The sequence below is a fragment of the Artemia franciscana genome, chromosome 19, assembly GCF_032884065.1.
Source record: "Artemia franciscana chromosome 19, ASM3288406v1, whole genome shotgun sequence".
Classification (NCBI taxonomy): Eukaryota; Metazoa; Arthropoda; class Branchiopoda; order Anostraca; family Artemiidae; genus Artemia; species Artemia franciscana.
In genome coordinates, this window is record NC_088881.1 from 18,205,625 (window position 1) to 18,224,515 (window position 18,891).

Sequence of the window (18,891 nt, forward strand, 5' to 3'; positions counted from 1 at the left end):
CATATCAGTAGTTTTTGAAATAAGCGGCGACTCATTTTAATTCATTGACCAGAAAAACTAAGCATCTGAAATTTGGTCATTTTGTTGTCTTGAATTACGTGTTTCATCTAAAACAAGCGATTTTGCAACAAGGCTGAAGCTATAACTTGCATCAAAGGGACAAGATACTTGATTTTTTTGGTTTCATTATTCTTAAATCTGCCCCTCTCGCCGAGCCAGAATTATGATATTGCTTAAACTGTTTCTTGTGAAACGATCTAAACTTAGTGAAAAAATAGAAACATTGTCCTTTTTCAACTATTTTCAATCAATTTCTAATTTATTTTCAGTCTAAGAAAGCATATACACCTAATTTCACAGATGCATTCCGTAAGACGAATAGAGCTGAATCTCAGCTATTGGGGAGAGCAAAAAAAAAAAAAAAAAAAAAAAAAAAAAAAAAAAAAAAAAAAAAAAAAAAAAAAAAAAAAAAAAAAAAAAAAAAAAATGCAGAGGGGACACTCTGCATATAAAATGTAAAAAACTGACTTCCTGCCTAATTGTATATATGTTAACTGTGTCAAAAGCAAATGACGTTTTTGCAGGCTCTCCTCGACTTTTTTTCCATATAGAAAAATATAGGAAATTTTTGTAAAAATATAGCAAAATATATGGAAAATATATTTTCCATGTAGGAAAATATAGGAAATTTATTTAACCGTACTGGATAAGCTTTTTTTCTTTTTTCTTTTAGCATAATATCAAAATATTTCGGTAAAGTATAGCGGATCTGCATGCCTAATGTGTTAGGCCCAATTATTCTGCATATTATGTAGTAAGAATTGTTTTCTAACTTCACACTGTTCAGATACTTTACCCCCACCCACCAATGCGCAAATGTATAGCCCAAATTATAAATCTTTATCAATTCTGTCACTTTTCTTTGTCTTATTTCACGTTGAGCTAAAAGAAACTAACGAAAAAAGAATTGTTGCATAACCCATCAATGAATGAACAACTTGAGCGGTAGGACCTTTATCATATAAGTACCCGTAGGCTAAAAATCTAATGATTTCATCAAGGATCATTGTTTTGAATTGATTTAGTTTGCTTTTATTCTATATCTTTGCCTTTTTTTTCTTTCATTCGATTCTATAACTAATATGTCCAAAACAGAGTTTGACATAAAGATAGAGCTGCATGAGGAGACTAAAAAATTGTAATGCAGGTGGGGTTTTGGAATCAAAATGAATTCTAATGATAATTATATTTTTTTTTTTTTTTGTTGGAAAAGCCATGTATGTAGAAGGGTTGATCATAATCATCCAATATCAGTGCAGATACTGGAGAAAAAAATTAGAAAAAAAAGTCTCCAAATATCACTAAAATTCAAAAAGAAAGAAAAGATAGATGGAACGGAAACGTACTTTAGACACACCTTCATTTGCAATGTTTCGACAAAACCATCAAAATGGGTTCAGGTTTTCCAAAAAGCTTATGACTGAAGTTTCACTTTTTCTGTTTAAAGTAACCCCAAATGCCATCTAGGCTATTCAGCTTTAGAACCTCAAGTGTTGCCATGAAGACTGAAAGCATCATGGAAACACTCAATTATGTCAAGAAAGAGAATAAACATAATTTTTTTTAAATCATCTGAATGAACCACAAAAAAAATATTCCATTGGTAAATCGCCAGAGTAGCAATCAAATCTCCGTCCCGTCAGAAAAATTAAAATGGAGGTGCAGTGATGAGCTTCCTCGCTCTTTGAGCCCACCTTTTCAGAAAAAAATAATCCAAAGAGTTTACAGTCGCATTTTTGTGCAACATTGTAGTGACCTTATATGATCATCCTGGTTATATATGTTTTTTTAACCTAGTGTTACTAATTGATCGGATTTATTTGTTTCAGATGGGCAGCATTATCAGAGCCAGGAAGAGGTATTGCTGTACTGAATGATTCAAAGTATGGTTGGTCAGGTCGTGATGGAACCCTTTCTTTGTCCTTACTAAGATCTCCCAAATCACCCGATAATGTCTGTGATATGAGAGAGCATAAGTTTCGTTATGCTGTGAAACCTTTTATTAGTAAGCTTTTAGTTATATCACTATTAAGACAAGTGCGTAGGGATTATTTTGGAGTTGTTTTGTTTTCGTAGTTGAACCTATTAGAGCAATAGAAAGAGGCAAATTGTAGGAAGTCGTACAGGAAATTATACAAGCTATGATATTTCAGGGGTTCAAGCCCCTTTCCTCTGCATTTGTCTCTTAATATTAGCCCTTCTGCAGTCAATCACAGAATATGTAGTCAGAAGTTAAAAATTAATACTCTATTTGTTTCATTTGTTTTGATTATTACGTTTTTAATGTTTCAAATGTATTTTGCTATGTTAGTGAAAATAAACAAGTATAAAAAATGATTTATTTGAAAATAGGTAAACTCCAATTGAATCGAATTTCCAATAATTTTATGAAGGTTTCCATTTTGGTGTATTTTCCCCTTTAGAGTGATTTTGATTCTACTATTAGTACCACTTTAGAATTGTTGCAGTGTTAAGCCATTTGCGATTTAAACTACACTGGCAACACTCCCCATTATTTCATCCCCACTTGCCGTCTCTACTTTCTTATCCTTTTGGAATTAAATAGTTCTAAGTAGTGGTGATATCATGTCAGTGCAATCTGGGATGTCCTTTCCCCCTACTGTGGACTATTTATTGTTTAGATTCTAGAAAGACTGTCTTTTCCCCTTTGTAAAAGATGCTCATTCTACCTAAGGTGCTCTTTCATAATGCTGAAATTGAATAATTTTGTTCTAAGTCTTGTTTGGCACATCCTCACTGAGATTTATGTATAAAATTATCGTAATAGTTTGTTAGGAAAACCTACAGTATATCTTCTTTTTTCTTTAGCATTCTTGATTCTTCTCCATACCACTCTTCTCCTTATCAGTCAGATATTCACTCTTGCCATAAAAACTCTAGAATTGGCTGTTTTACTTAAAAGTTGAGATCACCATGTAGTGTTGTCTAGGGTTGATTTGAAGCTGAATGCAGGAAGTCAGCTCTCTCTCTCTCTCTCTCTCTCTCTCTACCTCTCTCTCTCTCTCTCTCCCTTCCTCCCTTCTTCCCTCCCTCCCTCCCTCCCCCTCTCTCTCTCCAAGGTATACACGAACCTATTTATTAAAATAGGTAAAGGGCTAGGGATATATGTGGCCCTTGAATTGTGCCAAAAATGACGCCGTGAAAATTTTATAGAAGGGATAGTTTATTCAGGAAACTTTACCCCCCCCCCCTTAGTAAGCCTATGGCTTAAAATTGTTTTAGATACCAAGTTAATACTGCTTATCAGCATTACTAGAATGTTTAGCTACCATATTCCTTGGATTACCGCATACCATAATTTCAAGTTGGAACTACTTTTATTTCTGTTTTGCTAAATTTACGAAGGGAGAATAACGAAAAATTACTTTAAATAATTTCTGAGACCACACTGGCTCTTCATGAAAAAACACAGATTAGCGAAATGGAGAAAAAACTAGGACAATAAAAGCCAGTGAAAAAATTAAAATATTATACAAATATTGTGGTTAGGACCTCCGCTTGACCGTCCTCATGGCAGAATAAAACTGATAAAAGTTGTTTTGCTTTGTTCAAATGTTTTTTTGTTGATGTTTTTTTTTTTTTTCAGTTTTATTCTGCACTGAGGACGGTCAAGCGGATGTCTTGACCGAAATATTTGATAATTATTTAATTTTTTCACTGGCTTTTATTGTTCTCGTTTTTTTTCCTTTTTGCGATTTTATGTTTTGTCAAGAATTACTTTTTTTTTTCATATTCATACAAGTTTGTTTATTTTCAGATTTCTTTGAAAATAGTGGAGTTGTCCAGTCTGCAAAAGAATTTAATTCCCCTTTGGTTGTGGCTAATGAAGATACTCCCCTGAGTTTCAGGTTGGTAACCTTTTCTTTATATAATAATAATAATAATAATTTATTTATAACCCACAAAGCACATTAAACTGTGGACTAAACACACAAAAAAAGAAAAAACAAGACAAAAAAACTATATAAAATATGCACTTTTGTAGAAAATGCACTTTTAAGCTTCATGCGCCATGAGTTTAGAGCTAATATCTAAATTCTAAAGGATTAAGTAATTTATTTGATTTAAACCCCTTTGGTTGTGGCTAATGAAGATACTCCCCTGAGTTTCAGGTTGGTAACCTTTTCTTTATATAATAATAATAATAATAATTTAGTTATAACCCACAAAGCACATTAAACTGTGGACAAAACACACAAAAAAAGAAAAAACAAGACAAAAAAACTGTATAAAATATGCACTTTTGTAGAAAATGCACTTTTAAGCTTCATGCGCCATGAGTTTAGAGCTAATATCTAAATTCTAAAGGATTAAGTAATTTATTTGATTTAAACCCCTTTGGTTGTGGCTAATGAAGATACTCCCCTGAGTTTCAGGTTGGTAACCTTTTTTTATATAATAATAATAATAATAATAATTTATTTACAACCCACAAAGTACATTAAACTGTGGAGTAAACACACAAAAAAAGAAAAAACAAGACAAAAAAGCTGTATAAAATATGCACTTTTGTAGAAAATGCACTTTTAAGCTTCATGCGCCATGAGTTTAGAGCTAATATCTAAATTCTAAAGGATTAAGTAATTTATTTGATTTAAACCCAAAGGTGAATAATTTATTGACTGTATGAATCATTGCCTACTAATTTTACATTGCCTCAAATGGGTGCAATACTGTTCAATTTTGTTTTTTGGACTGGCTTATATACATGATTGCACTGAATACAAGGAGAACCTGCTCTGCATGAAATCCCGTGTCGGAACTTAAAATTAGACTCGGTACTACAGTTATCGATTTCATCTTCCTGGCACGTCAAGAAGCACCGAACTCGCCAAAGCACTAGAAATCCCTCCAATCTCCCCAAAGAGATCGGATCCCGTCCGCTTATGTCAGTCGCGTATCTATAACTTGTACTTATTCTCAAACTCGCCAAAGTACTAGGAATCCCCTGAACTCCCCCAAAGAGAGCGAGTCCGGTCTGGTTATGTCAATCACGCATCAAAAACTTGTTCTTATTCTTCCCATCAACTTTCATCCCGATCTCTCCACTCTAAAGAGTTTTCCAAGATTTTTGATTTCCAAGATTTCTGTTTTCCCCCTCCACTCCCTATGTCCTGAATTGAAAATGGAGAATCTGAGACATGAGATCTTTCTATATAGCAAGTTTCGTTAAGATCGTATCACCCATTCGTAAGATAAACATACCTCCATTTTCATAATTTCCCCTCCCTCCAGCCCCCCCCTCAGATGGTCGAATGAGGGAAATGACTGTTATCAAGTCAATGTCTGCAGGTCCCTGACGCGCCTATCAATTTTTGTCGTCCTACCATGTCCAGAAGCACCGAACTCCTCAAAGCACTCGAAATCTCCTCCTCCACCAAAGAGAGCGGATTCGGTCCAGTTATCAGTCAGTTACATATCTAGGACTTGTTCTCATTCTTCCCACCAAGTTTTATCCCGATCTTCTCACTCTAAGCGTTTTCCAAGATTTCCGGTTTCCCCCTCCAACTCCCCCCAATGTCACTGGATCCGGTCGGGACTTAAATTCAAAGCTGCGAGACATAAGGTCCCTCTAAATGGTCCCTCTAAATGAGGATCCGATTACCCATTCGTAAGTTAAAAATACCTCGTTTTTTCTAATTTTTCCAAATTATCCCCCCCCCCTTTCCAACTCCTCCAAAGAGAGTGGATACGGCCCGGTTATATCAATAACGTATCTAGGACTTGTGCTTATTCTTCAGACCAAGTTCCATCCCGATCTCTCCACTCTAAGCGTTTTCCAATATTTCCCGTTCCCCCCTCCGACTCCCCAATCTCACCGAAACCGGTTTAGATTTAAAATGAGATTTCTGAGACACGAGATCCTTCTAAATAACAAATTTCATTAAGATCCGATCACCCGTCTGAAAGTTAAAAATACCTCATTTTTTCAAATTTTTCCCTCCGTCTCAACTCCCCCAAAGAGAGCGGATCCGGTCTGGTTATGTCAATAACGTATCTAGGACATGTGCTTATTCTTCCCACCAAGTTCCATCCCGATTTCTATAATCTAAGCGTTTTCCAATATTTCCGGTTCCCCCCTCCAGCTCCCCCCAATGTCACTGGAGCCGGTCAGGATTTGAAACAAGAGCTCTGATACATGAGGTTCCTCTAAATGTCAAATTTCGTTCAGATGCAATCACTCATTCGTAAGTTAAAAATACCTCATCTTTTCTAATTTTTCTGAATTACCGAATTACGTCCCCTCCCCCCAACTCCTCCAAAGAGATCGGATCCGGTCAGGTCACGTCAATCAAGTATCTAGGACTTATGCTTATTCCTCCCACCAAGTTTCATCCCTATCTCTCCACTCTAAGCGTTTTCCAAGACTTCCGGTCCTCTCCTCCAACTCCCCCCAATGTCACCGGATCTGGTTGGGATTTAAAATAAGAGCCCTGAGACACGATATCTTTATAAATATCAAATTTCATTAAGATCCGATTACCCGTTCGTAAGTTAAATTTACCTCATTTTTTCTAATTTTTCCGAATTAACCTTCCCCTCACTCTCCCTCCCCCAGATGGTCGAATCGGGGAAACGACTATTTTTAATTTAACCTGGTCTGGTCCCTGATACGCCTGCCTAGCTTATCTCGAAGTGCCCAAACTAGCAAAACTGGGACCGACAGATAGACAGAAATTGCGATGGCTATATGTCTCTTGGTAAATACCAAGTGCCATAAAAACCGAAGCTAAAAAAACAAATTTTGATAACAATTAATAGATCAAAAATTGACTTTAAATTATGCATTTTTTCAGAAGAAAAATCACGTTTGTGTGTTTATTTGTGGTTTTTTGTTGTTGTTCTTTTTTTTCAGGGGTGACCGTATCGAACCAAGGGTCCTAGAAGATCATGATAGGGCTCACAGAAACGAAGCTTATAAGTTTAGTGTCGTTTTTAAGCGACGAAAGTGGTTGTTCTAAGGGAAAGTGGCATTTTCCGCCATTTTGAGGACCCAAACTACAATTTTTCCTAAAAGAGGACCAAATTGCTATTCATTGAAAATTATGAGATAGTCAACCGATTTAGAAACGAATATCTAATCTCTCTTTATTCCTGGGAATGTTCTTGGTCTGCTTCTTTATTATTTTGTTAGGGGCCGGGGGTAGTAGTAGTGTCCCTTTTGGCCGTGGAGAAAGATATCGTCACTGTACACAACATGTGAGTCTAAGAGAGACTTGGGAATAGAAGAAAAAACGTACTTAACCTGAGCTACAGGTTCTCTGCTAAAAATAAAACCGGGTATTATGTCACCTGCTTTTTTCTAGTCTATTAAAAGATAGCTAACTACAATGGTCGTGAAAAATTAAAGGTTTTATTTTCCATCAAATGCTGTAAATAAAAATTGGACGTGAAAAGCTCAGATTTCAAACTATTTTTCGAGTCAAAGCAAAGTTGAAGGCAAAATAGAAAAAAAAGAAACTTCAAAGTATTTTGAGGACCAAATAAGACACGGATTGAACCCATTGATCGACCGTTGATCGATTGATAGTATGGTCTATAAACCTCAATTTTAAAAACAGTCACTTGCTACTACAAGTGCTGACAGCTAGTCGCAGCAACAACCCCCCAAAAGCCATCTAAGTTTCAGACGTACCTTCTCTACCCACCAGGTTTTGATTGTCACAGTTTACTTTTTTCTGGCAATGTCCCTACACATTTAATGTGTTTTCCTCATAACTTCTTCCTACCCTATTGATGGGTTTCCTGCTTCTTTTTTTTGGCCCAGTTGGTTGTCACAAAGTAAGATTTTTTGTGAGCTGTCATCCATTTCTTTATGCCTTTCTTTGTAGCACTGCAAAGTAGTATTGACGTCAATATTTTTGTATAGTTTAATGTTTGATGTATTTCCGCTGAAAAGAGTACTTGAAACTATCTTTAAACCATTTTTTCTGGAAAATGCGTAGCATATCTGCTTAGACTGCCTCTCAAAGTGGCTATTGCTAAGGGCCATACTTGACAACTGTCATTATCCCGACTTCTAGTATCCTATTTCTAGTTCTAAGACTAATAATAATCTTTATTCAAACTGTTTTAGCTGAAAAAAAAGTCCTACTCCCTGGCTACTTCACTTGTTATAACTCCAGTGCCTCTATCATCTTTACTGATTATGCCATCTATGTAAAACAATATCATGTTTTCCCTAAAGCTTTTCATCTCCTTTTTTACTGCCTTTTATTCATCTACTTTTAAAGTAATTTAAAAAAAGTGTGTAAGTTTGCTTTTTATCGGCTTTAATTCAATACAGTTTAAAACCTGGTCAGTTTTCCTCTTTTATATTTTACGTGGTAGCTTCTTAAAAATCACAATTCAGTCCCAATAAGATATCGGACTTGCAACTAAAGATGAAATAAAAATCATAGCAGTAGTTTTCCAAAGGAACCTGAAATGGGATTCAAATATGGAGCTTATCCTCCAAAAAGTTTCTATCTGCCTGAAATCATTTGCATATCTTGATTGCCTTAACATCTGAATTTCCATTATGCGCAATCTTTACTGTATGTGTGTTTGATCACAAACGGAATATGCTCCTGTCGTGTAGCACCAAGGTTTAACTGCCATCAAACGGAAAAGCTTGAAAATATTCAGAGGCGGACGTCCAAATAATGCTTAGGATAAATCGCACTTCCTATGAAGACAGCCTGTAGACACTCCGATTTCAGAAGCTATCTGAAAGGTTCCACTATTTTATTATTCATTTTTGGGGAAAAAATGCCTTAACTCTGACACCCATCTCAAAATTTTACTGGATTTTCAAGAACCACATACCAGTCGAATAAAAACACTTCCAGTAGTCTAATTTCGCCATACCCATTCCTTTTCCACCACTCCGAAAGGCGTCAGAACGGTGTCTTGTGTCCTTGGTTCCTTACTTTTTGAAGCTCTACAATAATAAACACCTTGAAATAATGCTGTGTGAAGCTTTTTGTGATAATTCATTTTTATATTTATTTCATTTTATTGCGTGTTATATTTTGTTGTCTTGTGACGTCTGCCGCTAACTGTGTGCAATTATGGCAATAAAGAGCACTTAGTATTTTATTTTTTGGTCTGCTAACCAATTAATAAAACACACCCTAGTATCACTTCTTCGTCATGAATTCCTTCGAAATTTAGTTTTCTAATTTAATTTGGCTTCATTAGCCTTAAACGTGGCCCTATTTTGAGACCATAAACTCTCCAAACCTGTAAAAAATGATTGTTTTTGCAATTATTTTACCTAGAATACTCAAATTATCCGCGTGATCCTAGTCGATGGGATTTTACGTTTCCATTTAATACCGTTTTCTATAGCAGCCTTTGGTCTGTCATAACGTGCCCTTTGTCCAATATAAGCCCTTATATAACATAACGCCTATTGAAGGGTCGTATCTAATTGATTCATGCCTTGATTTTTGAGCTTTTCACCAAAAGCTCCAATTAGATTTCGTTAAAATTACCTTTATTGGTAATGATGCATTGGTTATTCTATCATTAACAAAACGGCAAATTGTAGACAAGGGCAGCGTAGTTTTACCGATCTAATTTTACCAATTTACATGTTGGAGACCATTTTTATGGCACTTGGTGTTAACCCAGTGACATATAGCGATCGCAAATTCTGTCGGTCTGTCCCTGTTTTGCTACTTTAGGCACTTCCGGGTAAGCATGGACGATGAAATTTGGCGGGCGTATCAGGGACCGGACCAAATTAAATTAGAAATAGTCGTTTTCACGATTTGACCATCTGGGGGCGGGGTCCAGTTAATTCGGAAAAAAAAATGAAGTATTTTAACTTACGAACGGGTGATGGGATCTTAATGAAATTTGATGTTTGGAAGGATATCTCAGAGCTCTTATTTTAAATCCCGACCAGATCCAGTGACATTGGGGGGAGTTAGAGGGGGAACCTATAATCTTGGAAAACGCTTAGAATGGAGGGATCGGGATGAAACTTGTTGGGAAAAATAAGCAGAAGTCCTAGATACGTGATTGACATAACCGAAACGGGTCTGCTCAGTTTGGGGGAGTTGGGGGGAGGGGGTTAATTCTGAAAAATTAGAAAAAAATGGGGTATTTTTAACTTACGAAGGAGTGATCGGATCTTAATCAAATTTGAAGTTTGAAAGAATAATTTGAGCTCTTATTTTAAATCTCGACTGGATCCGGTGACATTGGAGGGAATTGAGGGGGGAACCTAAAATCTTGGAAAACGCTTAGAGTTGAGGGATTGGGATGAAACTTGGTGGGAAAAGTAAGCACAAGTCCTAGATACGTGATTGACATAACCGGAACGGGTCCGCTCTCTTTGGGGGAATTGGGGAGGGGAGGGTTAATTCTGAAAAATGAGAACAAATTAGGTATTTTTAACTTACGAAGGAGTGATCGGATCTTAATGAAATTAGATTTTTGGAAGGATATCGTTTCTCAGAGCTCTTAATTTAAATCCCGACCGGATCCGGTGACATTGGGGTTATTTGGGGGGGGGGCAAAAATATTGGAAAACGCTTAGAGTGGAGGGATCGGGGTGGTAAAAATAATCATAAGTCCTAGATACGTGATTGAGATAACCGGAATGGATCCACTCTCTTTGGGGAGGAGGTTTAATTCTGAAAAATTAAAAAAAAAAAAAGATATTTTTAACTTACGAAGGATTGACTTACGGAGAGATTAACTTACGAAGGATTAACTTACGAAGATATTTTTACCTTAAGAAGGATTGGATCTTAACGAAATTTGATGTTTAGAAGGATATCGTGTCTCGGCGCTCTTATTTTAAATCCCGACCAGATCCGGTGACATTGGGGGGCTTTGGGGGGGGGACCTAAAATCTTGGAAAAGGCTTAGAGTGGAGGGACCGGAATGAAACTTGATTTGGAAAATAATAATAAATCCTAGATACGTGATTGACATAACCGGAACGGATCCACTCTCTTTGGGGGGGGGGGGTTAATTCTGAAAAATTAGAAAAATGAGGTATTTTTGATTTACGAAGAAGTGATAAGATCTTAATGAAATTTGATGTTTGGAAGGATATCATGTCTCAGAGCTCTTATTTTAAATCCCGACCGGATCTGGTGAAGGGGAGGTTGGGGGGGGGGGGAAATCTTGGAAAACGCTTTGAGTAGAGGGATTGGGATGAAACTAAGTGGGAAAAATAAGCACAAGTCCTAGATACGGGATTGACATAACCGGAATGGATCTGCTCTCTTTGGGGGAGTTGGGGGGAGGGGAGGGTTAATTCTAAAAAATAAGAAAAAATTAGGTATTTTTGACGTACGAAAGAGTGATCGTATCTTAATGAAACTTCATATTTAGAAGGACCTCGAAACTCAGATCTCTTATTTGTAAATCCCGACCGGAACCAGTGTCATTAGGGGGGGGGGCAGAAATCTTGGAAAACGCTTAAAGCGGAGAGATCAGGATGAAACTTGGCGGAAAGAATAAGCGCAAGTCCAAGATAAGTGACTGACATATCTGGACCGGATCCGCTCTCTTTGGTGGAGTTGGGGGGGGGGGTAGTAATTTGGAAAAATTATAATAAATGAGGTATTTGTAATTTACGAACGGGTGTTCAGATCTTAATGAAATTTGATATCTAAAAGGATCTTGTGCTTTAGAACTCTCATTTTAAATCTCGACTAGATCCGGTGACATTGAAGGGAGTTTGAGGGGGAAACCGGAATTCTTAAAAAACGTGAAAATCGAGGTATCTTGCGAATGCGTGATCGGATCTTAATGAAACTTAATATTTAGATTAATCTTATTTGTCAGATGCTCCATGTTCAATTCGAATTTGGATCCGGGGACATAGAGGGTTGGAGGGGGGAAACAGAAATCTTGGAAACGGGAAATCCTAGAAAACGCTTAGAGTGGAGAGATCGGTATGAAACTTGATGGGAAAAATAAGCACAAGTTATAGATACGAGATTAACATAATTGGTACGGATCTGTTCTCTTTGAGGGAGCGTGGGGTTGTTAATTCGGAAAAATAAAAAAAATTGAGGTATTTTTAACTTAAGAACGGGTCAGCGGATCTTAATGAAATTTGATATTTAGAAGGATTTCCTGTCTCAGAGCTCTTATTTCAAATCCCGACCATATATGTTGACGTTGGGGGGGAACCGGAAATCTTGGAAAACGCTTATAAATGTCATAGATACGTTATTGACGTAACCGGACTGGATCCACTCTCTTTGGGGAACTTAGGTGGTGGGGTTCAGTACTTTGGCGAGTTTGGTGCTTCTGGACGTGCTTGGACGATGAAAATTGGTAGGCGTGTCAGGGAGCTGCACAAATTGACTTGATAAAGTCAATCTGGGGGGCTGAATGGAGAATGTAAATTAGAAAAATTGAGGTGTTTTTAACTTGAGGTGTAATTGGATCTGCACAAATTGACTTGATAAAGTCGTTTTCCCAGATTCGACCATCTGGGGGGCTGAAGGGAGAGGAAACATTAGAAAAAAATGACGCGTTTTAAACTTACGAGTGGGTGATCGGATCTTAATGAATTTTGATATTTGGAAGGACCTCGTGACTCAGAGCTCTTATTTTAAATCCCGACCGGCATTAAGCCTCTGATTTTCCTTTTAAAGCAATCTATTGATTCTTAGAATTTTGCTAGAGCTCATACCATATGAGCTCTTGGCTCTTGGCTCTTCCGACCTCGTCACACGTGCCATATGAGCTCTTAGCTTTTGGTTTTTCTGTCGTCGCATTTTCTGCTTGTGGTATATAACATGAATCTCTAATACAGGGTAAATTTTACCTCCTAAACTTAATATCCTTTCCAGATCAGCTCTGAAAAGTCAACAGTGGTTTTTCATTGAAACAGACCAAGAGGTTGTAACTGTTGTCCTTGAAGCTGTGAAACTAGCAGAAAAGAGTCGAAAAAGATCAGAGGATGCTCCATACGTTATTTTACGACTGTATGAAGCCCACGGAACTCGAGCTTTTGCAAGGTAATTACTACAATTGTAAGGAATTCGTAAGAATTAGTTATTTAACCATAACCTAAGCTCTAAAAGGAGCCACAAGTAAGAACTTAAAGCAGAAATTGAAAATCCAGCATTGGTTAAAAACAGAAATATTCTTTCTCTCTGAATAAGTTCTCTTATTACAGATGGGGCTAGAGGTCAAATGTTACACGTAGGGGAGGGGGGGTCATTGTTTTACGACTTTTTTAATCATAAAAAAGGAACTCCCCTTGTCGTTTCTGCAGATATTGTCCCTGCAGTGTTTCGATTTAATTCAACATGCCCCCTCCACACATTCCCTGAAGTTTCACCTCCGTATCCTTAGCTTTAGTGTCCGTATCCTAGCAGTAATAGTAGCAGAATTAGCACTTGTAGTACTAGCAGTAGTGGTAATATCAGTTATAATAATAGCAGTGGCAGCATACGCATAGTGCTTTTTTATTAGTTCAACATCCCTTAAAGTTTCAATTGTATACCGTAAGCCATTCCTTGGATATTGATGATACGCAATTTTGACAACCTGCATGCACATATTGATATGGAAATATTTCGTTGGGAGGTCGGGGGGAGAGATTGGATTTTGGAAATTTTGAAAAGTAAGTGTTATTTGGATATAAATAATATTGAGAGGTTCATTCGGGTAGGTATGATGCATCCTGAAGATTTTCTTGAATAGTCGGTTTTAGTATTTTGTCAGTTTACGTTTTGTTGTTGCTTACTTGTTGTGTGTCACCATGGCCCGAGAGGGCTTTTGTGTAAATAAATCTATCTATCTGTCTATCAATCAGCATCCCCCTATTTATTGTATATATATATATATATATATATATATATATATATATATATATATATATATATATATATATATATATATATATATATATATATATATATATATATATATATATATATATATATATATATATCCCGGCACTATATATATATAACCCGGCACTATATATATATATATATATATATATATATATATATATATATATATATATAAGGTAAAGAATACGGCATTGGACTTTATAGTCCCTACCGGCGATGCTTATGTCCGTTTCTTGGCCCTTCAGCCAGGAAGTGCAATGGGGGTTTGAGGGCCAATCATCCTGTGCTTTCGCACACCCTTCCTGTTTACCTTCCCCAAATTTCTCCAGGTACCCATTTAGAGCTGGGTCGACTCTGGCTAAGCTTACAGAGTCACGCCACTGACCCACGTCCCAAACTGAAGAATTGGGTACATCGGGACTCGAACCCGCGTCCTCTCAGACAAAGGATCCCGAATCCAGCGCACCAATCCACTTGGCCAATCCACTTGGCGCACCAATCCACGGCTCATATATATATATATATATATATATATATATATATATATATATATATATATATATATATATATATATATATATATATATATATATATATATATATATATATACCGCAGACAATTTTCTGTCTTTTCATACTGTAATAAATATATATATATATATATATATATATATATATATATATATATATATATATATATATATATATATATATATATATATATAGTATGAAAAGATAGAATATTGTTTGCGGTTAGAAGACAAGCGACATTGGGAATCCATGTAAAGAAGCCCCTCATGTGCCGAGTGCCGGGGCCCAGTGGCTGTTAATTGCAAAAGTATTTATTTAAATTTTAACAAGGTATTACAACAATTCAAAAACCTTAAAATATCGTTGTTTGTATCGTTGTTGTGTATCGATATCGTTGTCTGCTAGCAGATATCGTTGTTTGAAATCAAGTTGCTTTAATAATCAAATATCTTTGAAAAGACCTGCATACTGTGAATGTCCGAAATCTGGTTAATGTCGACATTCACCGATCAATGTCTTAAATTCCTTTTTCTCTACTTGAATTAAATCAGCTTCAGTCTTATGCAAGTTTTGACGGTAAAAGTTAAATTTAGGTCAGGTTAAATGAGATTATAAATCTCAGAAACGGGTTAAAAACATAACCTGTCACCATCAAACCTTGTATAAAACTGAAAAAGTTATCTGGCAGAGCTTAATAAATCCAAGGTGAAAAAAAACGGTATTTCGGAGATTCACCGGTGAATGTCGACATTCACCAATATCGGACAAGCACGGTAGTATATATATATATATATATATATATATATATATATATATATATATATATATATATATATATATATATATATATATATATATATATATATGTATATATATATATATATATATATATATATATATATATATATATATGTATATATATATATATATATATATATATATATATATATATATATATATATATATATATATATTACCGTGAATGTCCGAATTCTGTTTAATGTCGACATTCATTAGTGGATGTTCGAAATTCCTTTTTCTTTGCTTGGATTCAATTAGCTTTGCGAGTCAACTTTTTCAGTTTTTTGCGAGCTATGATGGCAAAAGTTTAAGTTAGGCTAGGCTAGATTATATTAGTTCAGGTTAAGTTAGATTAGGCTAGTTTAAATTTTGTTCTAAATATCAGAAATGGGTTAAAAACCGAACTTAAGCTAAACTAACCCAACATAAATTCGTCAAACCTATTTTAACTGAGTCTGTCATCACCAGACTTTGCAATAAGTTGAAAAAGTTGAATGGCAACGCTGACTAAATGCAAGGAGAAAAAAAAGGTATTTCGGACATATATATATATATATATGTATATATATATATATATATATATATATATATATATATATATATATATATATATATATATATATATATATATATATATATATATATATTTGCAGCTTTCATTTTGAGGTTAATAGGAATTAGACTGGATTTTATCTGAGCATTTTTTTATTATTTTTTCGTAATCCATGGACGATCTTTTCAGGATTGCGACGACTTTGCCTTTTGAAACTTACGAAGTTTGTAACGGACTTGAAGACTCCATTGATAAACCAATTGAGCTCCACGAGGATGGAAATGAAAGATACTTTGAAATACCTTTTGCGCCTTTTGAGATAAGGTCTTTTCTGTTGCATTGATACGTTTGCTGATTACTGGGAATCTTGGATTCCAGAATTGTTGGGAGACCTTCCAAATTTTGTGATCTTTTCTCTTTTTATTAGATAGCTTGAAGCATAATTTGTTCTTTTTTCTTTCGAACAGAAGGTAATTGGGGAAGGAATTTATTGGAGGCGCAATCAGTATATTTGCGGTAATTAAAGTTGGCTGCTTGAGACAGCAGTATTTTTCCTAATTTACGTTGATTTCAATCTCCATTTGCAGTTTTCCCATGGTCTCCTCAGTAGCGACGAAAAATTATTCGATTATTGTTTTTTCGATATTTTGGCAAAACAATTTACTTATATCCCATTTCCGTTTCTTATACAAATGTTATCAGAAATGCTAATTATAACTCAGAAACAATAAGCTACTATACAAAGGTTGGAATGACGGGAACACATGCGAAGCTTGTACTTGATTTTGTCTAAAAAGTGTCAGTTAAGCCCATTAGCTTATAAAGTTTTAAGAGGTTATTTGAGGGCTTTTGTGGTTTCTTTGAAATCTGCGTTCTATGGCAACTATTCAACGCCTATTTCGCATTATTTTTCCGTTTTGGAAGTTTTTGAGAAAAAAGCCAATTTGGGAAACACCACCTAAGCCTAATGCCCCGTCTTGATATAATTATGGGGGTTTTGCGGAATTATAGGCTGTCAAATACTATAGTTTCATTACTTAATTGGATTGCGAATTTTTTTTTTCTTAAAAAAAAAGGACTTTTGGCAAGGCCGCATCATTCGATGAAACATGGGCGTCTTCTGTAAATTCATATAATAGTTAAAGGTGTGGTCTGTTTAAGTAAAGAGGGAGAGAAGCGGGTCATTTTGACTGATGGTAACCGTACCATGCTTCTGGCTTTGCTGTTTCTTGTATGGCCGATCACCCGAAAGCTAAGAATAGGTTTTAGACGGTTTTAAATAAAAACTGTTTCAATATTAATTTAATAGGTTTCAAACAAGAATTATTTTCTTTTAGACAATTTTCTTACCGATTTTTTGTTTTCACTCCAGGAACAAAGCTAATGAGCTATCAAATGTGCTGTGTTTTGTGACCATGTATTTCTGAAGTCCATAAATTAAAGAAAGAGTTGACTTTGTGCACGATGTTTAAGTAATTGCACCAGCTATTGATTTTAGTAGAATGACAAAAAAAAGTTTCCGTATTAAATTTCTCGTATTCAAAAATGGGTCTACCGTCATTTGGCGTAATTTAAAGTCCACGAAGTTATGCATCTTCTGAAATTGAAAAATGTTCGAAACACATGAATTAGGCGGTTAAGTTAAAGCTGGGCTCCATTTACACGGGACCCTTTGACTCCAAAACTTTGGATTTCGATTACTAATTCCGTAATACAATAAATTCGAAATGTGTTACAAATTGGGTCCGTGATTTTAAATGTCGGTATACTAGGGGAATCTAATATAATCCTTTGAAAGCATGACAGTATAAGTTTTTAAGCAGGCTGTGCTTAACACATTTTTAGACTTAATTTTCTCGGTTATTCTAGAGTTCTCCTGTTTACGGTATTTTTGGATAGAACTTCTTTCTGCTATTATAAAACCAACTTCTTAGAATGCTTTTCCATTCGTTTGCTAGAATTGTAGTGGTCATAAACTGGACTTGAAAGATATTATGCTTAAATGGACATTAATGATAACCCTATTTTTTCCTTTAAATACACTTCATATTTTTCTATTCGTAGGCTGCTCTTCTTCCTTGCTTCGAGAGCTTGGCGAAGCTTGAAGAATTTCAATACTGAATGTTATCTTTAATATCTTCAATTTTTTACTGTGATGGTACATTAATTAAAAACTGAGTTTATTTGTGAAAGGGTCAATTAAAAAGAAAATTCTTTATCAAACTCAAATGAGTCTTACCTTGCAACTATGTTAAAATGGCTGAAATCAGTTTCACCTTGAAACTATGTCAAAATGGCTAAGATCTCATGCTTATTCGGAAGAGTTGGCGGTTTGGACGTCCAACGTTTTATTCTGAAGTCTTAACATCCAACAGTTTTGGAATCATCAGGATGGGGGTGCATAAAACATATGTGTATGCCAAATATTGTGATCGTATCGCGTTACGTTATTTTCTTTTCGCGTTATGTAATATGTCAACGTCTCGTAATTGGAAGCTAATGAAGTTCCAGTTGCATTTAAACTTTTGCCTATGACCATTCACACCGCATGTAAGGACAACCTACTTTTGTCTCGTCCCAGACGAGTCGTCATAAAAGTGAAATCATTGGCAATCGGTCATCTTCCACCTGTAAAACGTGACCTAGCCTTCTTAACGTTTTTTCTTTATAATCCTAGAACGTGGGATCGAACTATACTTTTTGTACAATTTATTGTTTGATATACAATCAGTCAAACGTATATCTGAAACTATCTTTAGACAATTCCTCTTGCAAAAAGTTAACAAATCTTCCTCTGCCTTTCAAAGTGCCCACGTTGCAGAGCCATACATGAGAACTGTCATTATCTTGGCTTGTTATATTATAATATTATTTCAAAGACCTATTTTCGTTTTCTCCAAACGTTTTTGAAGCGAAATTCACTAATTCCTACTAGCATATTCATCACTTTAGGATACACATAACTCTAGGACAGTCAAATCGTCTGTATAATCTAAGTCTAGGATAATTTTATTTTCCCCTTTGATACCATGCTCTCCCGTAGTCTTTGCTGTGTTCCTCGGGGTAGAGTTCGTCAAACAAATTCCTGTAAACGGGAAT

At 35.6% G+C, this 18,891-nt stretch overlaps 1 protein-coding gene across 2 annotated transcripts in view; it reads left to right on the forward strand.

Moving 5' to 3' along the window:
- Window positions 1–16,235, forward strand: part of LOC136039366 (alpha-mannosidase 2C1-like) — a 158,329-nt gene extending 142,094 nt beyond the window's left edge. For both annotated transcript variants that reach the window (XM_065723034.1, XM_065723035.1), the window contains exons 22-25: window positions 1,890–2,065; window positions 3,839–3,929; window positions 12,894–13,061; window positions 15,982–16,235. In XM_065723034.1, coding sequence (XP_065579106.1) covers window positions 1,890–2,065; window positions 3,839–3,929; window positions 12,894–13,061; window positions 15,982–16,135 — 589 coding nt within the window. In that variant the 3' untranslated portion in view covers window positions 16,136–16,235. The remainder of the gene's footprint in view (window positions 1–1,889; window positions 2,066–3,838; window positions 3,930–12,893; window positions 13,062–15,981) is intronic.
- The last annotated feature ends 2,656 nt before the right edge of the window (window positions 16,236–18,891 follow it).